Below are 19,758 nucleotides of genomic sequence, written 5' to 3' on the forward strand. Positions count from 1 at the left end.
CTCTCCCCTCTCTCCCCCTCGCTCTTCCTCTCCCCCCTCTCTCTTCCTCTCTCCCCTCTCTCCCCCTCGCTCTTCCTCTCCCCCCCTCTCTCCCCCTCTATCTTCCTCTCTCCCCTCTTTCTTCCTCTCTCTTCCTCTCTCTTCCTCTCCCCTCTCTCCCCCTCACTCTTCCTCTCCCCTCTCTCCCCCTCACTCTTCCTCTCCCCTCTCTCCCCCTCGCTCTTCCTCTCCCCCCTCTCTCTTCCTCTCCCCTCTCTCCCCCTCGCTCTTCCTCTCCCCCCTCTCTCTTCCCCTCTCCCCTCTCTCCCCCTCGCTCTTCCTCCCCTCCTCTCTCTCCCTCTCTCTCCCTCTCTCCTCCTCTCTCTCCTCTTCTCTCTTCCTCTCCCCCCCTCTCTCCCCCCTCTCTCTTCCTCTCTCCCCTCTCTCCCCCTCGCTCTTCCTCTCCCCCCTCTCTCTTCCTCTCTCCCCTCTCCCCCCCTCTCTCTCCTCTTCTCTCTTCCTCTCTCCCCCTCTCTCACCTCTTCTCTCTTCCTCTCTCCCCTCTCTCCCCCTCGCTCTTCCTCTCCCCCCTCTCTCTTCCTCTCTCCCCTCTCTCCCCCTCGCTCTTCCTCCCCTCCTCTCTCTTCCTCTCTCTCCCTCTCTCTCCCTCTCTCTCCCTCTCTCTCCCTCTCTCTTCCTCTCTCTCCTCTTCTCTCTTCCTCTCCCCCCCTCTCTCTTCCTCTCTCCCCTCTCTCCCCCTCGCTCTTCCTCCCCTCCTCTCTCTTCCTCTCTCTTCCTCTCTCTCCCTCTCTCTCCCTCTCTCTCCCTCTCTCTTCCTCTCTCTCCTCTTCTCTCTTCCTCTCCCCCCCTCTCTCCCCCCTCTCTCTTCCTCTCTCCCCTCTCTCCCCCTCGCTCTTCCTCTCCCCCCTCTCTCTTCCTCTCTCCCCTCTCCCCCCCTCTCTCTCTTCCTCTCTCCCCTCTCTCCCCCTCGCTCTTCCTCTCCCCTCTCTCCCCCTCGCTCTTCCTCTCCCCTCTCTCCCCCTCGCTCTTCCTCTCCCCTCTCTCCCCCTCTATCTTCCTCTCTCCCCTCTCTCCCTCTCTCTTCCTCTCCCCTCTCTCCCCCTCGCTCTTCCTCTCCCCTCTCTCCCCCTCGCTCTTCCTCTCCCCTCTCTCCCCCTCTATCTTCCTCTCTCCCCTCTTTCTTCCTCTCTCTTCCTCTCCCCTCTCTCCCCCTCACTCTTCCTCTCCCCTCTCTCCCCCTCGCTCTTCCTCTCCCCCCTCTCTCTTCCTCTCTCCCCTCTCTCCCCCTCGCTCTTCCTCTCCCCCCCTCTCTCCCCCTCTATCTTCCTCTCTCCCCTCTTTCTTCCTCTCTCTTCCTCTCTCTTCCTCTCCCCTCTCTCCCCCTCACTCTTCCTCTCCCCTCTCTCCCCCTCACTCTTCCTCTCCCCTCTCTCCCCCTCGCTCTTCCTCTCCCCCCTCTCTCTTCCTCTCCCCTCTCTCCCCCTCGCTCTTCCTCTCCCCCCTCTCTCTTCCCCTCTCCCCTCTCTCCCCCTCGCTCTTCCTCCCCTCCTCTCTCTCCCTCTCTCTCCCTCTCTCCTCCTCTCTCTCCTCTTCTCTCTTCCTCTCCCCCCCTCTCTCCCCCCTCTCTCTTCCTCTCTCCCCTCTCTCCCCCTCGCTCTTCCTCTCCCCCCTCTCTCTTCCTCTCCCCCCTCTCTCTTCCTCTCTCCCCTCTCCCCCCCTCTCTCTCCTCTTCTCTCTTCCTCTCTCCCCCTCTCTCACCTCTTCTCTCTTCCTCTCTCCCCTCTCTCCCCCTCGCTCTTCCTCTCCCCCCTCTCTCTTCCTCTCTCCCCTCTCTCCCCCTCGCTCTTCCTCCCCTCCTCTCTCTTCCTCTCTCTCCCTCTCTCTCCCTCTCTCTCCCTCTCTCTCCCTCTCTCTTCCTCTCTCTCCTCTTCTCTCTTCCTCTCCCCCCCTCTCTCTTCCTCTCTCCCCTCTCTCCCCCTCGCTCTTCCTCCCCTCCTCTCTCTTCCTCTCTCTTCCTCTCTCTCCCTCTCTCTCCCTCTCTCTCCCTCTCTCTTCCTCTCTCTCCTCTTCTCTCTTCCTCTCCCCCCCTCTCTCCCCCCTCTCTCTTCCTCTCTCCCCTCTCTCCCCCTCGCTCTTCCTCTCCCCCCTCTCTCTTCCTCTCTCCCCTCTCCCCCCCTCTCTCTCTTCCTCTCTCCCCTCTCCCCCCCTCTCTCTCCTCTTCTCTCTTCCTCTCTCCCCCTCTCTCACCTGCCTTTCTTCTTTCAGAGTCAGAGTCAGAGTCAGGACTGGACAGAACACTGGATCTGATCTTTATGTTTTCACAGTAAAACACAAAGAAACTAAACATAATCATACTTTGTAAATAGAGGTCACGTTTCCCTCTTTACCTGGAATGCTTTTTTTTTTTTAGTTCTTCATCGAGATCGAGAGCTGTTCATTTATAATCATACTAAAGGTTTAAACAAAATATATCTTGTGCTGTATTTGTTTAAACTTTTAGTATGATTATAAGCCTGGTTGTCTCAAAACATTTATCATTTACTTGTATTAAAATATTTCTGATTGTCAATGTTCAGGTATTTTTAATTGTGAGCGAACAGACTGGTAGGAGCCAGCCCTGCTTAGCTATGAGATTTTCTTTTTATTGATTTTTATTTTATTTTATTTTGTTTTGTTTTATTTATTATTATTATTATTATTTTTTTATTATTAGTTTATTTATTTTGTATATTCTAATTACTTTATATATTATAGTAGTTCAGGTGTTTGCTCAAGAAAAGATGGAACTATAAATATTTTTATAACAAAATAACATTTTTTTTACTTTTCAAAAGTAAAAAAAAGTAGTTTCAAAAAGACGATTTCTGTTTTAACTTCATTTTTACACATTCTTTGTAGAAAAACAATAAGAATGGGATGAATAAAAAGTACATTTGGAACTGATGATTGTTTTACTTTCTTTTTTGGTGCAGAAGTTCTGGACAAAACGTGAAATCATTTAAATTGGACATTTTCCCGTCACGCGGTTGTTTCCCGGTGAAAAACACAGAGTTAAGTGAAAAACACATAAGTTTGTTTGTTTTCCTCACGCATTGACATTGAGGGCCGTTTAGCCTCTTTTCACCTTCTGTCCTGATCTTCAAACGTTTCACCACCAAAGAAACGCTTTTGATTTCCGAGTTTCACCAGATCTAAACCAGGTCAAATTTAGATCTAAACCAGGTCAAATTTAGATCTAAACCAGGTGTAACGGGATTTTTACAGCTCTGATTTAGGACTAAACCAGGTCTAAAACACTAAATACTTACAATAAAATGTGGACAAACTAGGACACTATTGATGAGCCTTTTCCAAGTGGCACCAGATCCAAATCGGACCAGATCAGGCCTAAACCATGGCTAAATATGATCTAAAATGAGGCTAAATATGATCTAAAATGAGGCTAAATATGATCTAAAATGAAGCTAAACATGATCTAAAATGAGGCTAAATATGATCTAAAATGAGGCTAAATATGATCTAAAATGAGGCTAAACATGATCGAAAATGAGGCTAAACATGATCTAAAATTAGGCTAAATATGATCTAAAATGAGGCTAAATATGATCTAAAATGAGGCTAAATATGATCGAAAATGAGGCTAAACATGATCGAAAATGAGGCTAAACATGATCTAAAATTAGGCTAAATATGATCTAAAATGAGGCTAAATATGATCTAAAATGAGGCTAAATATGATCTAAAATGAGGCTAAATATGATCTAAAATGAGGCTAAACATGATCGAAAATGAGGCTAAACATGATCTAAAATTAGGCTAAATATGATCTAAAATGAGGCTAAATATGATCTAAAATGAGGCTAAATATGATCGAAAATGAGGCTAAACATGATCGAAAATGAGGCTAAACATGATCTAAAATTAGGCTAAATATGATCTAAAATGAGGCTAAATATGATCTAAAATGAGGCTAAATATGATCGAAAATGAGGCTAAACATGATCGAAAATGAGGCTAAACATGATCTAAAATGAGGCTAAATATGATCGAAAATAAGACTAAACATGGTCTAAAATGAGGCTGAATATGATGTAAAATGAGGCTAAATATGATCTAAAATGAGGCTAAATATGATCTAAAATGAGGCTAAACATGATCTAAAATGAGGCTAAACATGATGTAAAATGAGGCTAAACATGATGTAAAATGAGGCTAAATATGATCTAAAATGAGGCTAAACATGATGTAAAATGAGGCTAAACATGATCTAAAATGAGGCTAAACATGATGTAAAATGAGGCTAAATATGATCTAAAATGAGGCTAAACATGATGTAAAATGAGGCTAAACATGATCTAAAATAAGACTTAATTTGATCTAAAATAAGACTAAACATGATCTAAAATGAGGCTAAACATGATCTAAAATGAGGCTAAACATGATCTAAAATGAGGCTAAACATGATCTAAAATAAGGCTAAACATGATCTAAAATAAGACTTAATTTGATCTAAAATAAGACTAAACATGATCTAAAATGAGGCTAAACATGATCTAAAATGAGGCTGAACATGATCTAAAATGAGACTAAACATGATCTAAAATGAGGCTAAATATGATCTAAAATGAGGCTAAATATGATCTAAAATGAGGCTGAACATGATCTAAAATGAGACTAAACATGATCTAAAATGAGACCATAAATACAGTTTAAAAAATAACACAAAAAGGGCAAAACCAGTCATAGTTTTGTGTGAATAAAACAAATCACGTCACTTGGCGGGGCCATCTTAAACAGGTTAAGTTTATGGTTTGTAAATGTCGTTTTAGGCCCCTCCCCCTCTCCCCCCGGTCCCTCCCCCTCTCTTCACCACATGATCCTGAGGTAAATGGAACCCGTGCTGTTCTGGAGGTTAACCAAGCAGAGAAACACACTTCCCTCGTTTCTGGGCCGCGGTAAAGTCACTCCAAAACATACTAATTATAAGAAACGTACGCGACAGGGCGGTCCAACGTTTACAAGCGAGTTTTAAATGGTTTAAATGAAAGAACTGAAACATTTACGGCAAAAATATGTATAAATAAGTAAAAATAGCTTGAATTCAGATTGAGGTCATTTTAAGTAACGCCGGACATCAAAGTTCTGCAGCGTCGGACAAATTCAGCTGTAATGTAATATCTGAGGTGGTAAAAGTACTCAATTATGCAGTAAAAGTAAAGATACTGGAGCAGAATTATACTCAAGTAAAAGTGTAAGCGGCGCACAAACATCTGCTCGAGTAAAACTTCTGAAGTGCCTGTTTGAAAATGCACTTTTAGAGTGAAACGTTGAAATGTTTCCGTGTTAAAAATGGCGTTAAATGTGACAAGTTCGATAAAGAACTGGGTTTAACACTTCTTACATTTTTCTTTGTGTGAATTTTTGTCAAAGCTGCGACTCAAAACCTTTAACGTGCTAAAAAAACACACTTTTTACTTTTCAGTCCAGTTTAAAAGAGTTGAAAGTACAGATTCCTGCTCACAAATGTGAAGTAAAAGTATCCTCTGTGCAAACTACTGAAGAACTTTACATTGACATCCTTTTCCTTGGTTTAAGTAGATATTTGGAGTATTTGTTGCAGTTGGAATTAAGTAGAATTTGGGCTAAAATGGTTTTGATGCATTTAACTCTGAACAAAGACAAAAATAATACGCTTAACAATTGTCAACAAAGCCACTTTTACCTCTAAAGTTCAAGTTTCCACAGCATCACATCGTTTATTTTTGCTGCGGTTGGACATTTTTAGTGAGACAATCGACCATTTTCAATACGTTTTGAACAAATACTAGAGAAAAACCTCCATCTGGAAAACGGGCAGTAAAAGTCTTTTCCGCATCGCGCCGCTGCAGCCGAGCGTTTCCCGCGGCGACGCCGGCGAAGTGGCAGGTGTGACTGCGGTGAACTGCTCCTGGACTTTTATCTCCTCCAGTGTCGAAACCCGCGAAGGAGGAAACGCCCCGACTTCCTATTTCCTCTGAGTTTAATCTTGCGCCGCGAGCTTTCGACACAATCTGGATCAGGACGAAAAAGCCTGAAACGCTGAGGACGACGAGTTCCGTTAAACTTTAGTCATTAAAAGATCTCAACGTTGCCTAAAATATGGACGTTTTAACCTTAAAATATGAAAGAATGACTGCAAAACGTCGCTACGGCTTTAACGCTTTGTCGTACTTTCACGTCAAGACAAAAAATGCGCACAACGTTGAGTTGAAACCGCTTCACGTTTACATTAGCGCATTGTTTTTCGCCGATTCGAGACGGAAAAACAAATGATCGCGGCGTTTTCCGTTTTTTTCGCTGACGCCGTTTAGTTTGACGCCTTTTTTGTTCTTTTTGGAAAGAGACAGTATTCTGGAAACGAAAGAGTCGATTGTTAGTGTTCTGAACGTGTCTTTTTGCTGTTTCTTCCCGACATTTTACTTTATGACACTGTATTTTGACTCTTACTTGAGAGACAAAAGCTTTAGGTCGACGTTATTTTCAGTCTCGTACCACTACATTGTACTTCTACTTGAGTAATACTATTTTGAAGTATCTTAACTCTTACTTGAGTACAATACCACGCTCACCTCTGGTCACTCGCCAACACTGGTTTATTTCTTTATTCTTTGGAACATTCAAGTAAGAACATCTAGAGAACAATGTTTTCAAGTCGTTTTGTCTAGACTCAGATTCTTACCGTTACTTAAACTGGACTAAAAGAATCCCACGAACAGGACGAAGTGTGATCAGTTTCAGAAGGATCTCGAGCCTCATCAGAACCTGAACGTTTGACGAAGAAATGGCGCATTATTTAGTCTGAAACGTTGAACTAAAAGGTGAAAATGGTGAAAATGGCGAATCGAGTCTTTTCCTCCTGAAATGTTGCCGTCGTGACAACAGAAGTTCAGTCGGACGTTTCTGTTGCTTCAAAAGAGTCCAGTGTTTTGTAAAAAGGGGATGTAGAGGAACTTGGGCAATGTTTTCCTGTTGCCAACACTCCCGGTTTGGAGAAGCAGACAGGAGAGGACAGAAAGCCTTCATATGACACCAGAAACCTCTTTTATTTCTGCTTTCTTCTGTTATGTTCCATAGTGTGGCATTAAATGTACAAAGAAGCAGTTCCATCTCTACATTAATGCTAAAGGAGAGACAGTTTCCTTCAAGATGAGACCAGATTTTGTAATAAATATATCGTAACAATGACCTAAATAGTGTATCGTCGAGTGTGTCTTTGCACAGAAGTGTTGACAGAAACAGAGGGAACTACGTAGACCATGATCCTTTGCTCCAGTTCAGTGCAGACTGTTGTGAAGCACGTCTTTAATTCCTTTGAATGCGACAGGAATGATTTGCAGCAAAGCAACGGAAAAGTGTAATTTCTACGATCATCCGCACGATAACGCAAGAAATACTGTCCCGTGAAATGACAATGGTGATAGAATCATTGTATTTCTTAAAAGTAATCATTAAAAATACATTTAATCACAAAGACAACAGCATTATTACATGAAATGGTCATAAAAGAATACATAATTTCAGATTTCTTACAATAACACACTTTAATTGTAAATATTCTCTATGTAGAAGCCTTCAGTCACAATATTTCAACCTTTATTCGATTGATAATGTATTTAAAAAGTCTTAATCTACAATAGAAATAAACGTTTAGTCAACTTCTAAAATAATTCTAAGTTAAATCCCTTCTTCTGTCCATCGTTTTAGTCTCTGTGGCCATGTTTTTAGGCTCTACAACGTCACTAAATCTGCATTACATGTACCGAGAGAGTGTTTGGTTCGATCTTGAGTTTCCTCGACAGATGTTGGTCCCATCGCGGTGCCCGTCCCGTCGCATTCCCTGGCGCGGCGCTCGCAAACTCAGATCAAGGACGCATTAGCCATTCCTTAAGATTGGGCTCGTTACTGGATCAGAGCGCCGCTTTTCACGACCCCCGCCAGTGACCTAAATGCACCGCGCTCTCCGACTGAAGGCTGTTTGGGGTCTGCAAATATCTCGGGAAATACTTTTTTAAAACATGAGGATTTGACGTGTTTGATAGTGACACGAGTTTGAGTTTGGGGAGTTTTACGACAGAAAAGTGGATGAAATCGTGGCGTAATTTCAACCGCGGAGACTGTGTTTTGTACTGTAAAGATATGTTCAGTCTGATTGACAGGTGGATTAACCAATCATCAGCCCTGTAATTATACTTATACTTATATCATTAGAGCTGCAAATGAATCTCTCCTGATGGAATTTTAGGCTGCGTTTGGTACTTTGTTTGGTCCAGGTTTGAGCCCAGTTTAGTTCTGATCCAGGCTAGATTGTGTCCTGCCCTGGTTTTAGTCTTGTTTTAGTCCTGGTTTAGTCCTGGTTTAGTCCTGTTTTAGTCTTGTTTTAGTCCTGGTTTAGTCCTGGTTTAGTCCTGTTTTAGTCTTGTTTTAGTCCTGGTTTAGTCCTGGTTTAGTCCTGTTTTAGTCCTGTTTTAGCCCTGTTTTAGTCCTGGTTTAGTCCTGGTTTAGTCCTGGTTTTGCCCTGGTCTTGTCCACATTTGGCTCGAGTTTAGTCTCAGTTTAGTTTTTTGTGTTTTTGTAAATGTGAACATCCAAAAACGACACATTTATAACAGGTAAAGACACATTTCTTTCACATTTTGTCTCGATGACAAACTTCAGTGACACTTTATAAACTCGATTAAACATGAAGATTCAGGCTTCACCACTCAAGAAACCAAACACTGACTCAAAATGCAAACTCAGCTAAATAATGACATTTTCCTTCTCAACACACATCAAAACTGGGTCTAAACTGGGTCTAAACTGGGTCTAAACTGGGTCTAAACTGGGTCTAAACCAGGATTAGACACACAGCTAGACCTGGACTAGATCAGGACCAAACCAAGTCTAGATCAGGACTAAAATGGACTCAATTTAGGACCAAATAACAATTAAGTGTGAACTCAAACTTAAACTTGGACTAAACTAGTACCAACCAGGTCTGAACCAGGACTCTAAACCAAGTCTAAACTAGGACTAAAACTGGTCTAAAGCAGGATCACAGAGGACTAAACCATTAGACAAGATTATTACAAGAAGAAGAAAGCTTAAAGTTCCTCTGACAGTTTGAACTTCTAGTTCAACTCAAATGCATAAATGTATTGAACATTTTGCTTAAAAAAAATACAAATTTTATCCCAGAATACTGCATTTTTTAGGGTTATAATTAGGCCCGAGCACCACAAGCTGGCGAGAGGCCTATTAATCTCGTAAGGCCGTGCAAAGCACGGCTACGAAAGTGCGCACGTAGTGCGCACGAAATCGAGCGCGAAGCGCTCGCCCACTTCCAAACACTCACTAACGCACTCCTTCACTCATGCACGCCCCGTGCATACTAATTAGTAGTAGGAAAATGGAACATTACCGTTGTAAACGGGCGAAGCCCGTGCAAAAGTGCGCACTAAACGAGCACTTTACACATTACAATCCCCATATAAAGCACTCATTTGCGCTAAGTAGCTCACGAATACGTTCCCCATATCTTGCATGTTCCGTGCATATAAACATGTAATGCAAAAATTGAACATTATTACTGTATAGAGGGCCAAAAACACAAAGTGGGCGGAGCCCACTCAAAATTAACGAAAGTACCCGTCAGTGACCAGGGACCCACACCATGAGGTAGGAAAGCGCAAGCGCTTTCCGAAAATGTATAGTTTATGATATTTGAAAAATGGGAAACATTGTTTTCGCATCGGAATATTATTCTTTCTTTCTTTCTTCTTGGGACCAACCCCCCTATTTTTCACCCAGTGAACATTGACGAAAAGTCACAAAAATTTGCACACCTCTAAAAATCGTGCCTCTCTACATTCTGGCTATTTCCCTTTTGTAAAATAAAAAAAATTGGCGCGTCAGCGCCCCCAAATGTACCAAAAATGCATTGAGAGATAGGAAATGACCCAAAAAAAATCTGATCGTAGAATCATGAAATTTGGCGCAGAGGTAGATGGTGACAAGAGAAGTAAAAAATATTATTACGGTAACGCCGTCCACCCAACCAAATGTCGGCCATATTGGTTCAAAAATGGCTAAGCAGGACTCGGGAGTTTTTCCAAACGTCTCACTTTTACGAACTCCTCCCAGGGCGTTGGCCCTAAAAAGCTGAAATTTGGTGAAAATGCTACTGAGGAGTGGGACATCAAAAGTTATTCAAATTACATTGATACCTCTCACGGTCTCTGTGCGGCGAAGCCGCAAACTTTAGCTAGAATTTCAGAAATCTCCCAAATTTAACATTTCTGCCGTTTGGGCAGATAAAGTCTGAATTGCGTCAAATTAGAATCAGTTTTTAAACTCTTTGCGCTAAACGTACTTGAAGTGAAATAAATTAATTTGGAGCCACAGCGCCCCCTACAGATTTTATATGGAGGTTAAATGTTTAGTTTTGCGAAATTATATGAAATTTGACACACAACTCAATTTTGGCCTCCCCATCAAAAAAGTCAATGAGACCCATGTCATAATTGTTATGGTTTTGCCGTAGCGATGACCAAAACCTCCCATGTTATTCCAATGGGGAAATCGCCAGAACATGTTTACACTTTAGACTTTCACAAACTCCTCTTAGGGCGTTAGACATATTAACCTGAAATTTGGTGAGACTCATCTTCAGGGGTGGACCGTCAAAAGTTATTCACATTTTTATTCAAAGAGTCACGGTGTCTGTGCGGTAAAGCCGCACATTTTGCCAAGAATTCAAAATAGAATTGCTTTTTGATGGTAAAACAAAGGGGAGAAGATGTGACAGCGTCACAGATTCAGCAGTAGGCGTAATAAAAGGACAATTGGGGCGCGTTAGCACCCCCTCCTCTTGCGGCGTGGCGGCGGTGTGGCGGCGGCGTGGCGACGAGGGCCGATCATTGCCGCTTGCGGCTATATTTTCTCTTTATGTTTGTAATTAGGAAATTACCCAGCAAACACTGGGCCAAAACTACGACGGAGTATAAGGGCCAACCCAAAAAAAAAAAAAATGCAGGGCACTACGAGAATAAAGTCATTAATTAATTACTTTATTCTCATTAAATAACGAGAAAAATCTCATAATTTAAAGAGAATAAAGGCAGATACGCGGTTCACTTTGTTACGGGCTCCTCCCCCAGTGTTGCATCATGGGACAGTCCAGTAACAGCTCTGTTTTGTATGAACTGTGTTTAAAGCTCTGAAGCCGACACTGAGTCAGATGCATCTGTGGAGTCTTCATTACACAAACACCACCAGGACCAGGCAAATGGTGCTTGGTTCAAAGTGAATACAAAAGCCCACAATAGATGTCGATCTTTATAATACGGGTCTTTTAGACGTCACAAACAATAATGTCCCCGGTGCAGTGTCACATGTCAGGTCCTGGACCTGTCACATGACGGACTCGTGTATTGGTGCTTGCGTGTGTTGGAGCTGCGCTCATCCATATTGTATGGATGATGTATGGATGATGTATGGATGACGTATGGATGACGTGTGGATGACGTATGGATGATGTGTGGATGATGTATGGATGATGTATGGATGACGTATGGATGATGTGTGGATGATGTGTGGATGATGTATGGATGACGTATGGATGATGTATGGATGACGTATGGACGACGTATGGATGATGTGTGGATGACGTGTGGATGATGTATGGATGATGTGTGGATGATGTGTGGATGACGTATGGATGATGTGTGGATGATGTGTGGATGACGTGTGGATGATGTATGGATGATGTGTGGATGATGTGTGGATGATGTATGGATGATGTGTGGATGATGTGTGGATGATGTATGGATGATGTATGGATGACGTATGGATGATGTGTGGATGACGTGTGGATGATGTATGGATGATGTGTGGATGATGTGTGGATGACGTATGGATGATGTATGGATGATGTGTGGATGATGTGTGGATGACGTATGGATGACGTATGGATGATGTATGGATGATGTGTGGATGATGTATGGATGACGTATGGATGACGTATGGATGATGTATGGATGATGTGTGGATGATGTATGGATGATGTGTGGATGACGTATGGATGATGTGTGGATGATGTATGGATGATGTGTGGATGATGTGTGGATGACGTATGGATGACGTATGGATGATGTATGGATGATGTGTGGATGATGTATGGATGACGTATGGATGACGTATGGATGATGTATGGATGATGTGTGGATGATGTATGGATGATGTATGGATGACGTGTGGGTGACGTATGGATGACGTGTGGATGACGTATGGATGACGTATGGATGACGTGTGGATGATGTATGGATGATGTGTGGATGATGTATGGATGATGTATGGATGATGTATGGATGATGTGTGGATGATGTGTGGATGATGTGTGGATGATGTATGGATGATGTATGGATGATGTATGGATGATGTGTGGATGATGTGTGGATGATGTGTGGATGATGTATGGATGATGTGTGGATGATGTATGGATGATGTATGGATGATGTGTGGATGATGTGTGGATGATGTGTGGATGATGTGTGGATGATGTATGGATGATGTATGGATGATGTATGGATGATGTGTGGATGATGTGTGGATGATGTATGGATGATGTGTGGATGATGTGTGGATGACGTGTGGATGATGTATGGATGATGTGTGGATGATGTATGGATGATGTATGGATGATGTGTGGATGATGTATGGATGATGTGTGGATGACGTGTAGATGACGTGTGGATGATGTATGGATGATGTGTGGATGATGTATGGATGATGTATGGATGATGTGTGGATGATGTATGGATGATGTGTGGATGACGTGTAGATGATGTGTGGATGATGTGTGGATGACGTATGGATGATGTGTGGATGATGTATGGATGATGTGTGGATGACGTGTAGATGATGTATGGATGATGTATGGATGATGTGTGGATGATGTGTGGATGATGTGTGGATGATGTATGGATGATGTGTGGATGATGTGTGGATGACGTATGGATGATGTGTGGATGATGTGTGGATGATGTATGGATGATGTGTGGATGATGTGTGGATGATGTGTGGATGATGTATGGATGACGTATGGATGATGTGTGGATGATGTGTGGATGATGTGTGGATGATGTGTGGATGACGTATGGATGATGTTATTTAATCAGTTTATTGTCGTTGATTTACGACTTTTTTCTCAATAATTAACGTCTTTTTTCTCATTAATTAATGACATTATTCTCGTTGGCCCTTATACTCCGTCGTACAAACGGATCTAATGTCACATTTTTTAAAATGAGACCAACTTTATTTTGTTGTATTAATGTTTAAAGAGTCAAAAAAGTTGTTTCTTTGTGTAAATTCTGCATAAACTTTGACTGGAAAGTCCCTGCTGTGATGTCATTTTCCACAAATACCACAAATATAAATACACAAAATAAATTAGAAGATATTTATTATGAAGTGTCACTCATGCTTCAGAAGTGCCAATACAGAGTGATAAAAACGACTGGAAGATCTAACGTGTCCAGGATGTTCCCGCTGAACAGCACATACTCCAAGTGAAACTTGGCTAAAACTGATATTTTTTGGTGTTTACAGTACTTTTGTGTCAATAATACTTCATATTCTCTGGTTATGCAACAGTCATGTCACTATAACTAACGTGTTGGTTAAGGCTGATCAGATTCAATAAAACACTTCCTGATTCGGCTGGTGGAGTGCGCTCTGATTGGCCAACGCTTCGTACCTTTGATGCTGTTGCTTTGCTGGTGGGCGGAGCTTGACGACAGGTCCTCGGGCACCGCCATTGGCTCCTCCGGCTCCTCCGACGTGTCGTTCTGAGGCGGGCTTTCCCGACCTGAAGCGAGACCACAGGCCTTAGATATTTACTCTGAATTAGAGTTACAGATCTTTCCTTTCGCTGACGGTCGAGAAACACAAATTTTTCACACTTTGAATATGTTTTCTGGGGAAGTTTGTGTGTTTTGAGCACAGCGAAGTCAAGTCGAGACGCAAGTGAGTCTTAAAGAAGGTTTTGGTGCAATAAAACTCCTAAAGTCAAAGTTTTGGTGTAATAAAACTCAGAAATATATAATTATAGATAAAACCAGTGCCAGACTGACGTCTCTTTGTGCAAAAAATGCATCATGGAACATCATTTTGGACTTCCCAGGCCAGAGACCCTCTTGCTGTGAGGCGTCAGTGCTTCACTTTCAATGAACTTTAAGCCACGCCTCCGTAAGTCTGTGGAGCCAATCAAACAAAGACTGATGAGGTTGAACATTTGTGGATTGGGAGTTTGGATTTCTCTTTCCAAAAACAGCAAACGTGCAAATGTATGAAATCAAAAAGTCCAAAAAGAATAAATATGTGTAAATAATCTCTAACTTGAAGCCTTCAGTCAACACATTTCAACCTTTATTTGGTTCATAATGTATTTAAAAAGTCTCAATGTGCAATAAACTACTAAAATATTGTTAATCGCGGCTCGGAACGTTTCAGCAGACTTTAGTTTTATTGCACCAAAACTTAGACTTTATGAGTTTTATTGCACCAAAACGCAGATTCAAAGGAGAAAAAGGCAGCACCACATATACATTTACTCTTTGGACTTATGCTGTATCGACCTCCTTCTTTAAGACGGTTTTGGAAGTGGAAGCTTCAAGCCTCGAGATTCAAATGGAGTAATCTAAATACGCGTTGAACTCTAAACCCCAATTCGAGCAGAGGTCGCGCCGCCCGCGTTACATTTCGCTCGGTCTGGCGTTTGGCGGGCGGCGTCTGGCTCTTTTGTGAAGTGTGGCGTGTCTCCGCCTCTCACCTGGCAGCGGGGCCATGTCCTGCGACTCCTCCGTCTCCATCCGGTGCAAGTATTCTGAGGACCAGAGACAGACCAGAGCGAGTTTAATCACAGCCAAAACATGAGACCGAGCGGCGAGAGCGGGACGCGACATGAAGCTGTCTCGAGAGCGGGACGGGACATGAAGCTGTCTCGAGAGCGGGACGGGACATGAAGCTGTCTCGAGAGCGGGACGCGACATGAAGCTGTCTCGAGAGCGGGACGGGACATGAAGCTGTCTCGAGAGCGGGACGGGACATGAAGCTGTCTCGAGAGCGGGACGGGACATGAAGCTGTCTCGAGAGCGGGACGGGACATGAAGCTGTCTCGAGAGCGGGACGGGACATGAAGCTGTCTCGAGAGCGGGACGGGACATGAAGCTGTCTTGAGAGCGGGACGGGACATGAAGCTGTCTCGAGAGCGGGACGGGACATGAAGCTGTCTCGAGAGCGGGACGGGACATGAAGCTGTCTCGAGAGCGGGACGGGACATGAAGCTGTCTCGAGAGCGGGACGGGACATGAAGCTGTCTCGAGAGCGGGACGGGACATGAAGCTGTCTCCCAATTTTTAGCAAAATTCAAAATATAATCACAAAAAAGCTTATTTTTTAGGTTTATAATTTCACTTCCTGTTTTTAATTGATGACACTAGTAATTGATCACACTAGGAAATTACCCAGCAAACACTGGGCCAAAAAAAAAGACAAATAAAATTATATGAGAGCGACTTTATTTTGTTGAATTCATGTTTAGAGTCAAAAAATGTCATTCTTTTATGTAAATTCTGCATTAACTTGACTGGAACAAGTGTCCCTGCTGTGATGTCACTTCCTGTATGAGTGTCCCTGCTGTGATGTCACTTCCTGTATGAGTGTCCCTGCTGTGATGTCACTTCCTGTCATTGTCTACAGATTTTTCTACTTTTCTCCACAAATACCTGCTCGATTGGTGTAAAACTATAATTTATATGTACAAAAGGGATAAATACACACAATAAAGTCCAAATTATAAAATAGTGAAAAACCTGTCATAGGCACTTTAAATGTCCAGGTTGTGTTTTGTCTTGGTTCTAGTTTGGTCCCAGTGTTTGTCCAGATTTAGTCCTGGTTTCCTTCTTTTTCCTCATAAAACAAATAAAATAAAATCAAGATTGTTCAATATGGTCCCTGTTTCCTGTGATCTTGTCCTGGTTTAATTCTAGTTTAGTCCTGGTTCAGTCCTGGTTTAGACCTGGTTTAGTCCTGGTTTAGTCCTGATTTAGACCTGGTTTAGACTTGGTTTAGTCCTGGTTTAGACCTGGTTTAGTCCTGGTTTAGACCTGGTTTAGACTTGGTTTAGTCCTGGTTTAGACCTGGTTTAGTCCTAGTTTAGTCCTGGTTTAGTCCTTGTTTAGACCTGGTTTAGACCTGGTTTAGACCTGGTTTAGACCTGGTTTAGTCCTTGTTTAGACCTGGTTTAGACCTGGTTTAGACCTGGTTTAGTCCTAGTTTAGTCCTGGTTTAGTCCTTGTTTAGACCTGGTTTAGACCTGGTTTAGCCCTGGTTTAGACCTAGTTTAGTCCTGGTTTAGTCCTGGTTCAGTCCTGGTTTAGACCTGGTTTAGACCTGGTTTAGACCTGGTTTAGCCCTGGTTTAGACCTAGTTTAGTCCTGGTTTAGTCCTGGTTCAGTCCTGGTTTAGACCTGGTTTAGACCTGGTTTAGTCCTTGTTTAGACCTGGTTTAGACCTGGTTTAGGTGTGAGTGAAATTAAACGCTGTTTAAAGACGCTTTACAGAACTTTACTGTTTAAATCTCCTTTATTCTCTGAGGGACAGGCCTGGCTTTAATGCCACAGTGCGGAACATTCCAGAAAAGCGGAGCGATTACGTTCGTCTTCCTCATTCTGACCAATCACAATTCTCCATTTGGGCCGTTTTAACCCATAAAACGCCTCATTTACATATGAAAAACCTGTGATACATTTTCAAAACGACACTTCTTAAATAACGACTTCTTCAACCACATTTGGACGTGACAAAAGTCGATTTGTCTTGAATCGGGGGAAAAGCCTCTGACTCCTCGTGTTCTGAGAAGGACAGAAGTTTAATCACGCCACAAAAGTCGCCTCAAAGGAACCGTCTCCTCGCGACCCCGGCGACCGCCGCCGCGCGCCACAGTCGCACATTCGCGCCCCTCGCCGACAATTTCATTACCGCTCTGACATGGGCGCGGCGCTCGGGCCCCTCAGCGCCATCAGAGCACATTTGTTATTTATTGTTAATTCCAGCGGCGCGTGATCAGCCCAAAATGCAAAGTGACGCCGCAAAATTAAGTGGAAAATGAAGCTGGCCCCGGAGGTCGAGGAGAAGCGGAGGACAGGAGCGTCCGCCCTGATTGGAGCTCGTGTTCGGGCTAATTTGCCGCTCACGCATGGCTGAGTCCGAGAGGGGAGCGGGGCGGGGCAGAGGCGGCAGGAGGCGGCAGGAGGCGGCAGGAGGCGGCAGGAGGCGGCAGGAGGCGGCAGGAGGCGGCAGGAGGCGGCAGGAGGCGGAGAGACGAGGCGTGCGAGCTCCTCCAGGTTTTTACAGCGCGTTTATGGCCAGAGTCCAGTGTCTGGGAGAAAACCTAAAGAGTCTGTTTCAGTCGTGACAAAATAACAACCGCTGGTATTCGCCGCTCCAGACATAAAAACACCTCCAAACATAAAAACACCTCCAAACATAAAAACACCTCCAAACATAAAAACACCTCCAAACATAAAAACACCTCCAAACATAAAAACACCTCCAAACATAAAAACACCTCCAAACATAAAAACACCTCCAAACATAAAAACACCTCCAAACATAAAAACACCTCCAAACATAAAAAACACCTCCAAAGTGATAAACTAGCCTCATGTCTTATGTTTGATTTTATTTTGAAATCCTAGATAAATGACGTTATAATCTACATTTAGCGCTGCAGTAGAACTGCCTTGTTTGGACTCTTTCTTTTATTTCCCCTGATATCATCTGGAAACGCTCCATCTCCCTCCTCTGATCCGGGCCGGGTCGCGAGTCTAAGCAGGGACTCCCAGACTTCCCTCTCCCCAGACACTTCCAGCTACTCCGGGGGGATCCCGAGGCGTTCCCAGGCCAGAGAGAGACATAGTCCCTCCTGGGTTCTCCCCGGGGCCTCTTCCCTGTGGGACATGCCCGAAACACCTCCCCAGGGAGGAGCCCAGGAGGCTCCGGAACAGATGCCCGAGCCACCTCAGCTGGAGGAGCAGCAGCTCTACTCCGAGCTCCTCACCCTATCTCTAAGGGAGCACACAGCCACCAGGCGGAGGAAACACGTTTCGACCGCTTTTATCCGCGATCTTGTCCTTTGGGTCATTGCCATGACCATAAGTGAGGTTAATGACCATAGATGAGGTCATGACCATAGGTGAGGTCATGACCATAAGTGAGGTCATGACCATAGGTGAGGTCATGACCATAGGTGAGGTCATGACCATAGGTGAGGCTCATGACCATAGGTGAGGTCATGACCATAAGTGAGGTTAATGACCATAGATGAGGTCATGACCATAGGTGAGGTCATGACCATAGGTGAGGTCATGACCATAGATGAGGCTCATGACCATAGGTGAGGTCATGACCATAGGTGAGGTCATGACCATAAGTGAGGTCATGACCATAGGTGAGGTCATGACCATAGGTGAGGTCATGACCATAGGTGAGGCTCATGACCATAGGTGAGGTCATGACCATAAGTGAGGTTAATGACCATAGATGAGGTCATGACCATAGGTGAGGTCATGACCATAGGTGAGGTTAATGACCATAGGTGAAGTGATGACCATAGGTGAGGTCATGACCATAGGTGAGGCTCATGACCATAGGTGAGGTGATGACCATAGGTGAGGTCATGACCATAGGTGAGGTCATGACCGTAGGTGAGGCTCATGACCATAGGTGAGGTTCATGACCATAGATGAGGCTGATGACCATAGATGAGGCTCATGACCATAGATGAGGCTCATGACCATAGGTGAGGTTCATGACCATAGATGAGGCTCATGACCATAGATGAGGCTCATGACCATAGGTGAGGTCATGACCATAGGTGAGGCTCATGACCATAGATGAGGCTCATGACCATAGATGAGGCTCATGACCATAGATGAGGTCATGACCATAGGTGAGGTCATGACCATAGATGAGGCTGATGACCATAGATGAGGTCATGACCATAGGTGAGGTTCATGACCATAGATGAGGCTGATGACCATAGATGAGGCTCATGACCATAGATGAGGCTCATGACCATAGGTGAGGTTCATGACCATAGATGAGGCTCATGACCATAGATGAGGCTCATGACCATAGGTGAGGTCATGACCATAGGTGAGGCTCATGACCATAGATGAGGCTCATGACCATAGATGAGGCTCATGACCATAGATGAGGTCATGACCATAGGTGAGGTCATGACCATAGGTGAGGCTCATGACCATAGGTGAGGTCATGACCATAGGTGAGGCTCATGACCATAGATGAGGTCATGACCATAGGTGAGGCTCATGACCATAGATGAGGCTCATGACCATAGATGAGGGTCATGACCATAGATGAGGTCATGACCATAGGTGAGGTCATGACCATAGATGAGGTCATGACCATAGGTGAGGTCATGACCATAGGTGAGGCTCATGACCATAGGTGAGGTCATGACCATAGATGAGGCTCATGACCATAGATGAGGTCATGACCATAGGTGAGGTCATGACCATAGGTGAGGCTCATGACCATAGATGAGGCTCATGACCATAGATGAGGTCAAGACCATAGGTGAGGTCATGACCATAGGTGAGGTCATGACCATAGGTGAGGCTCATGACCATAGATGAGGCTCATGACCATAGG

At 44.0% G+C, this 19,758-nt stretch overlaps 1 protein-coding gene across 4 annotated transcripts in view; it reads right to left on the reverse strand.

Moving 5' to 3' along the window:
- The window catches only part of ikzf1 (IKAROS family zinc finger 1 (Ikaros)), a 61,068-nt gene that overhangs the window by 29,736 nt on the left and 11,574 nt on the right, over positions 1 to 19,758 (reverse strand). For all 4 annotated transcript variants that reach the window (XM_072437060.1, XM_072437058.1, XM_072437057.1 and 1 more), the window contains exons 2-3: positions 14,852 to 14,905; positions 13,778 to 13,888 (exon numbers count right to left, since the gene is read on the reverse strand). In XM_072437060.1, coding sequence (XP_072293161.1) covers positions 13,778 to 13,888; positions 14,852 to 14,905 — 165 coding nt within the window. The remainder of the gene's footprint in view (positions 1 to 13,777; positions 13,889 to 14,851; positions 14,906 to 19,758) is intronic.

The sequence above is a fragment of the Eucyclogobius newberryi genome, unplaced genomic scaffold, assembly GCF_026437365.1.
Source record: "Eucyclogobius newberryi isolate DKJ021-1_F unplaced genomic scaffold, fEucNew1.0.hap1 SCAF_8, whole genome shotgun sequence".
In the NCBI taxonomy this organism is placed as follows: domain Eukaryota; kingdom Metazoa; phylum Chordata; class Actinopteri; order Gobiiformes; family Gobiidae; genus Eucyclogobius; species Eucyclogobius newberryi.